The sequence below is a fragment of the Branchiostoma belcheri genome, unplaced genomic scaffold (assembly GCF_001625305.1).
Source record: "Branchiostoma belcheri isolate BF01 breed outbred unplaced genomic scaffold, Haploidv18h27 scaffold71, whole genome shotgun sequence".
Classification (NCBI taxonomy): Eukaryota; Metazoa; Chordata; class Leptocardii; order Amphioxiformes; family Branchiostomatidae; genus Branchiostoma; species Branchiostoma belcheri.
The window spans coordinates 235720-242827 of NW_017804365.1; the positions used below are offsets into that span (position 1 = coordinate 235720).

A 7108-nucleotide genomic window follows, 5' to 3' on the forward strand; every position below is an offset into this window, starting at 1 on the left:
GGGAGTTGGTCGCCCTAACGTACTCCCCTGGCATGTTAGCCTCGTACCGGGCTTCAGAGGGGGCTGCAAAGAGTAGAAATTGACCAAGGAGACAGATAGCATGCTAGGGGAGTTGGTCGCCCTAATGCCCCCGTCACATTGTCGACGAGCTTCGGCCGTATTTGTCAATCGCCGAAAGATCGGCCGATTTTGAGATCGACCGACGATCGCGCGTATTTTTGCCTTGAAAATCGTCGCCGTCACATTGTGCGAGGCTCGGGCGATCGCTTGGCAATACATCTATGATAATGAAGTCCTTATAACATGGCACGCAGAAGAAGCAAGGCCGTGTATCCACCAAAAATGAATAGTTTAACAAATTTTTATGTTTGACCTGTCGTTATATTTTTTTTAAGCAAAGTAATGGAGCGGACTGGCAGAATAAAATAGAGATACAAACAGGAATTCTGTGAAGGATCCAACTCAAATACTACCACAAGAGCCACAAATTTACACTACCGTCTGGTTAACACAACGACCACCTTTTCAACCAGACAGGAGTCGGCCGAAGCTCGCTCGACACACGGTACTCCGGTATGCTTACCTGATGGGGTCTCAGTGATCTCGCCGGGTAGAGCGGTATTTTTATCGTCTTGTACGATTTATCGTTTTGTGCGCCCTTCATTGGGTTACTATTTTTTGTTTGGTTCGGTCTACCATTAAACAGGCCCGAGTTACGGTCGACGATCTATCGATGCTCGCACGATCTATACTATAGACCATTCAACCAAAACGTACAACAAGACATAATGATTATGATTATATCAAAATCTTTTTATACACGGATACCTGAACAAAGCTTATAAGATATATTGTTCTAAAACTTTGCCTGTATACTTCTGTCTAAAATAGTATGAATCTTCCGGTAAACAAGCCATTCAATGTCAACAAAGTAGACAGAGGTAAAAAGACCCATGCAATATAAACTTCAACTAGTAAGTAATATCTATCACATGACGTTCTTTTGGGCACCCTAAGAAAAAAGTTAACCTCATTCCAGGATGAACAAGTATAAACGTCAATTTATTATACCATCTTCTGAAATAAGGCCACACACCTCCTAAAGGGACAAGAGTAAAGAATTTCATGTGCGTTCAATCAGTTGAGGTCAAAATCTAGGCATTTGGCCTTATATAGTTAAAACCTCGTCATCTTTTTAAAGTGGTTTTGTTTATTAACGAATGTTGATTTAACAAAAGGACAAAAAGGACGATTTTATCTATTTTTATCCTTTCTCGTAAACATAACTTTAACAATCAATGGGACGTTGCTCCTGCAAACTTTACACAGTATACTGTCAATGCAATAAATGTCACAGGTGCTGAATAAATAATAACTTCACAGGAGCTCGGCCGAGGCTCGTAGAGCCTTCGTCCGACACTGGTACGAAGCTCGCTCGAAGCACGCACGATTTTAAAAACTTTGCGCAAGTCGGGCGAGGTACGAAAGAGGGTCGTCCGAACATTTCGCGAAGCTCGCGCGAGGGTCGACCGTATTCAGCGACCGTCGCCCGATTTTCAAAGACGAAATACGGCCGAGACTCGTGGGATGTACGTCCGAATATCGGTCGACTCTCGGCCGCACAGGGGCGAGCTACGTCCGAGCTACGCGCGAGCTGGAAACGAGCTCTGCGACCTCAAAAATCGCCGGCGACTAGTCGCTGATGTTAAGAACACGTTTCGCGTGTCAGCGAGCTTCGGCCGACTCCAAAAAATCGCCGGCGATCCCGAAAATTCGCGCGATGCTCGACGGAACATCGGGCCTACTACGGCCGTAAATGTCGTTTAGAGATCGCCGACTAGTCGACCGATTGATTTACGCGCAATGTGACGGGGGTATAACCGTACTCCCCTGGCATGTTATCTGTCTGGCAAATTCCCACTCTTTCCAGCCGCCTCTGAAGCCTGTTAGAGACTAAAGACCGTTGTTGCTACCAAGCTTATAGCCCCATAGCTATCCCCTAGTTTATTGGCCTCTTTGCATACTTTGGCCGACATAATGTTACCTGTTTTATGATTAAGAAGCTATATATGTATTGCAATGATGTCTTTAATGCGGACAGGTCTTGTAATTTGGGTAGTGTTTGTGTTTCCGACTCGCTTTTGAAAGCACAACTCAAAAAGGTACGAATAAATTGTGGTGATTTTTGATATGTTGGAAGGTCCATCTAGTTTCGTTTGTGCAGCATATTTTCTGAGTCAGTAAACGCTATGTATATTGACATCTGTATTGATTGTGTGGACGCTTTCTTCTTCAGTGAACCGAAAATAAAGTTGCAATTTTTGTACCACTTTTTTTGTTCTTCAGATACTTCAACCAGCGACGTTTTGTTCTGTTCAACCTGTACACGTGTCTGAGTGCTCTCCACGTGCTGGGGTTGCTGCTGCAGTATCTAGAGATACTAAACGGTCCCACTATGGAGAGGTTGTTGTCTTATATCTTCCCTGTCATGGTCTATGAATGGTGAGTTAATGTCAGGGTGTCTTTGACATATCACAACAGTTACTGAAGTTCCGCCACTTTTCTCAACGTTACAACGCCCGTCAGTATATAAGTTGGCCATACACTAATAGTGTTTTTTATGTATACCTAGTACAAAACGAAACTTACAATCTTTTTCTAACTTGTAAGTTAAACAAAGAGTTGACATATTCAAAAGTTTAAATACTTTTATCATTTCAAAACTTGAAATATCTTTATCATTTTTGCGTAGCGTGCGTAGTCCCCGTAGCGTGCGTAGTCCAGAGGTTGGGAGTTCGAATCCCGGCTAAAACGGCCTAAAAAGGAATATAACTGGCCAGGGGAGTTAGCCGGTCATGGAGGGTCCAGTTTGCCTGCAAATTTGGACCCCCTATGGCCGGCTAACTCCAATTTTTAGGCCGATTTCTACTACAAGTATCTATTCCGCCTGCAAAGGAGTCTACATCTGTCGTGTTGTAGGTACGTAGGTTCCATGCCGACCTTCACAGCCCTGGTGATACTGGAGATGTACGTGTGTGTGGTAGCTTGTATCGGGTGCGGAGGGCTGTTCGGCTGGCAGATGATGATCATCAGGGACGGGCAGACGTCGTACGAGGCCGTCAAGGACATCAAGTACGTCCTTAAGAAAACTTTTGTAAATACCGTGTAAATATCTGTCCCTTTCCCAAACGGAGCTATAGCTAACATTTTGGATTTTAGACTAGATAGGAGTCTCTGTCGGCAAAAGGGGGTGACATGGAATGTTTTACATTGGTCTACCATTTATAAATCCTAGATTCCAAGTCAAGCCATTGATCTAAAGTGACAGTTGAAACGTTGTGACTCACTTACTGTTATCTGAGTATCGTTAAGTTTGCCACCAGAACCGCCGATTCTAACGGTACTCGAGTCTGATGACAGAGACTATGATCGGGATCTTTACCGATAGAATCAGCAATTCCGCAAGCTTGCAATCTCTACGTCCAGTGATATATGTATCTAAATCAGCTATGACCAGAAAAGAATTGTGACCAAAGAGAGTAATTTATTTTCCGGATACACTACATATTTCACATCGTCGGGATACAATATCTACTGGATAACAGCACTGCAGATTCAGACACCATGAAATAACATTCATTCATATTACAGCTGCTATACACATGTATTCTTACACTCTCCTAACACAGTGGTTTACAAAATGTTGCAGGAGATACAACTTCCGGCGAACCCAGAATCTACGAGAAGTCTTTGGACCCTACTGGCTGCTGAATTTTGTCTTTCCGATGTGGACAAAGCTACCAGGGAACGGCATTGACTGGACCCACACTAAGATTGTCAAGGGATACTGACCGTGAAACATGTATAGTTGGCTTGTACAGTTTGTATTTTGAAAAGGTCTTTAAACATTAAACATTTAGCAATGTAGTAGCCATTTCTTTTTATTCCAATAAAAAAAACATTTCATGTCGTGTTACAGAACGACAGATGCCTTCAGTCCTATTCAATGATGTCTAAATGTAATATTAAATGTAATGAATTTTAGTGGCATGTTTATTTAGCTTATGCACATAGGTTACCAATGACTATTCTCTGATGAGTTACATTACATTTAAATTTCATACATATGCATTAATACATTATTGATGTTGAGTGGTAAAAATAAAGCCATTTTCCTTCAAGATCAACACAACTTCTCTTAAATCGTGATCCTCTCTAAGACCAAAAATTCACTCACTCACTCACTCTCACTCACACACTCACACATTCACTCACATATTCATTTACTCATTCATTCTTTCGCTCATTCATCAGCTCATTCATTTGCTCACACATTCATCTTGCACGTGGTGTGTAGACCTGATATGGAACAATTATATGTTTATAAATGTATAAAATATGTACAAACATGAAATAATGCTGTATCTACATGCCCGATTGGGCACTGCAGAAGTGAACAAAGGAATTTAAACAAATACAAATGCAATCTAACAAACAACTCGAGGATGGTATAAAAACACATTGCTACATAAAATTCTCTGATATTAACTTAAGTACGTAAAATAATCTCAAAGCAACCAACAGAAAAACAGAAATGCCAGAGTTAAGAATTACAAGGATTTCAGAGGTTTCGGTCGTCGCCAATCTATACCATCACCGGGCAGTGCGGTCTGCCGAGGTATCAGGAAACTCAGAACCCAGAAACTTCCGAAAATTTCATAAAGATTTTTTGCCGGTCCCTGGTCGTAGGTCCGTATCTCATTATGGGACTCCCACGATGTCTGTCCGTTGTAGGCGTTGAGCATGTGCCAGCCGAACAGGGTTCCCGTCATGATACTCATACCGAAGGCGACGTAGGTCATGACTAACATGAAGACCAGAAACCCGGTCGTTTGGCCCGCTATGAGCTTGTAGAACGCCACCGGGAACAGGTAGGAGAATACCCCAGTGCCGCTGAACGGCACGTAGTAATGGTGAAGATATCCAGCGTTTAGGAGCCCGGTGTATAGACTCCCGACAGCAACGTGGAACGATAAGACGATAAAGTACCTATAAGAGAGAAGAACAGTCGTTAACAGTAAGTCATCTTGTTGTCCACATGCCATAAAGGTAACTGATTTCTGAAAGAGATTTCATGCTCCAATATACACGAACTGTTACAGTTCACTGAGTTTCTCCAAACTGTTCATAATATTGCAACAATAAGGTTTTCTTATGTTTCCTTTGCATTGTTTTTTGCTGTTTCTTCCTCTTCCTCTTTTCCAAACACATAGGGTCAATGACCTGGACCAGACGGCTGTTACCATGGTAACTGGTGCTGTAGCAGACACTGACCCTGTGGTGTTGGGTTACATTATGTAGCAAATGGTAGGCCATACATTGTAGTGGAGGGACTCAGGTCACCATATACATGTATATGACTGTGTTTTGAGTTAACGGCTATTCCGAGATCAGGGTGCGCCAAAGGGTTGCACTTGGGCCAATTTTTCAAGTTTTATATTTTTCTACTTTCAGTGCAGAAAATCGCACTAGAGGTGTTGCCATACATTGCACTTTTTAAATTTTTGGATAGAGACGTTCAGTTCAAAAGTTGTGCTCTTCCAAACTTAGCCCACTCATTTCAAATGTGGCCGGCAACGGACACTACAGCTAAGCTGTAGTGTCCGTTGCCGGCCACATCTGGCTGCTCAAGTACATGACAAGAACACCAAATCTTGCAAGACCTGTCATTTAGGAGTTGACAAAATGCTACAGAAATAACATAAATGACAAAATTACTTCAAAATTGCAACAAAATGTAATTAATGTACCTATATGGTATACTTGGCAACGGACACTACATGGCAACGGACACTACACCCTTGAGGTTTTTTGACATTATTTCATATAATTACAGCAATAGACTGAAATAGCTACTGTGTTTTAAGTCAGCATCTTCAGCTGTTTCAAAACCTGAAATCATATGCACCCACAGCTTTTCTATTTTAAGTTATTACCGAGCAACGGACACTACACATTTTCTCGGACAAAAAAGACAGGTAACTGTAAGCCATCAGCCATATTAACCCAAAGGAGAAGCAACATAAAAACACATGTTTTGTGTCATATATGGATGTACCTTGCATAACATGCAAAATGGCCAGTTCTATCACCATCCTTTTTAGTACAGGGAGATAAGTTAATTGCAATGTGTTTATTTATGAATTTTACATAACGTGTACAACATATTGATAAATGCGCTCTAGAAAAGAGAAATTTCCAATCATCATCAGGTTTTTTGCAAAACATATCAGACTGAGCATGTCTGAACATATTGCAAATCTTTTCATTCCATTTTTTTGTTCCCAAATTACTTAAAAAACAGCGAGCAGATTATTATTGGAATGAGCAGAGCACTTTGGACTAATGCCTCTGACCATTTACAGCTTAGAGGTACATATCCAATATTTTGTCAAAAACTTCTCTGTTACATAGCGGATCATAATGACCCCCAGTGGGGGTCTTCACGCTTCGTTAAAAATGGAAAAATCTCAATATTTTAGACGAAATCTTGAGATCTTATGAGACAATATTGAGATTTTTTATGACAATCTCCAGATCTTTCAGAAAATCTTGAGATGAAAACAAAAGGTCTCAAGATCTTTCCAAATGTTTTCAAAGTATCTTGAGATTTTTCCAAAGTATCTCGAGGTGCTTTAAAAAATATCAAAATTGTTTAAAAGATCTCACGTTTTTTCAAGATTGCTTTAAAAATCTTGATATTTCTTAAAGCATCTCGAGATGCTATGGAAAAATCTCAAGATACTTTGAAAACATTTGGAAAGATCTTGAGACCTTTTCTTTTCATCTTAAGATTTTCTGAAAGATCTAGAGATTGTCATAAAAAATCTCAATATTGTCTCATAAGATCTCAAGATTTCGTCTAAAATATTGAGATTTTTCAATTTTTAACGAAGCGTGAAGACCCCCACTAGTGGTCATTATGATCTGCTATGTAACAGAGAAGTTTTTGACAAAATATTGGATATGTACCTCTAAGCTGTAAATGGTCAGAGGCATTAGTCCAAAGTGCTCTGCTCATTCCAATAATAATCTGCTCGCTGTTATA

General features: G+C 40.7%; 2 protein-coding genes across 2 annotated transcripts in view; one reads left to right on the forward strand and one right to left on the reverse strand.

Moving 5' to 3' along the window:
• LOC109484882 (palmitoyltransferase ZDHHC22-like) overlaps positions 1–7108 on the forward strand; it is a 10790-nt gene that overhangs the window by 1797 nt on the left and 1885 nt on the right. The window contains exons 3-4 of the mRNA XM_019788239.1: positions 2347–2502; positions 2980–3132. Of these exons, the coding sequence (XP_019643798.1) occupies positions 2347–2502; positions 2980–3132 (309 nt within the window). The remainder of the gene's footprint in view (positions 1–2346; positions 2503–2979; positions 3133–7108) is intronic.
• LOC109484927 (palmitoyltransferase ZDHHC22-like) overlaps positions 4272–7108 on the reverse strand; it is a 7712-nt gene continuing 4875 nt past the window's right edge. Inside the window, exon 4 of the mRNA XM_019788285.1 lies at positions 4272–4562. The gene's annotated coding sequence lies outside the window, so the exon portion shown is untranslated. The remainder of the gene's footprint in view (positions 4563–7108) is intronic.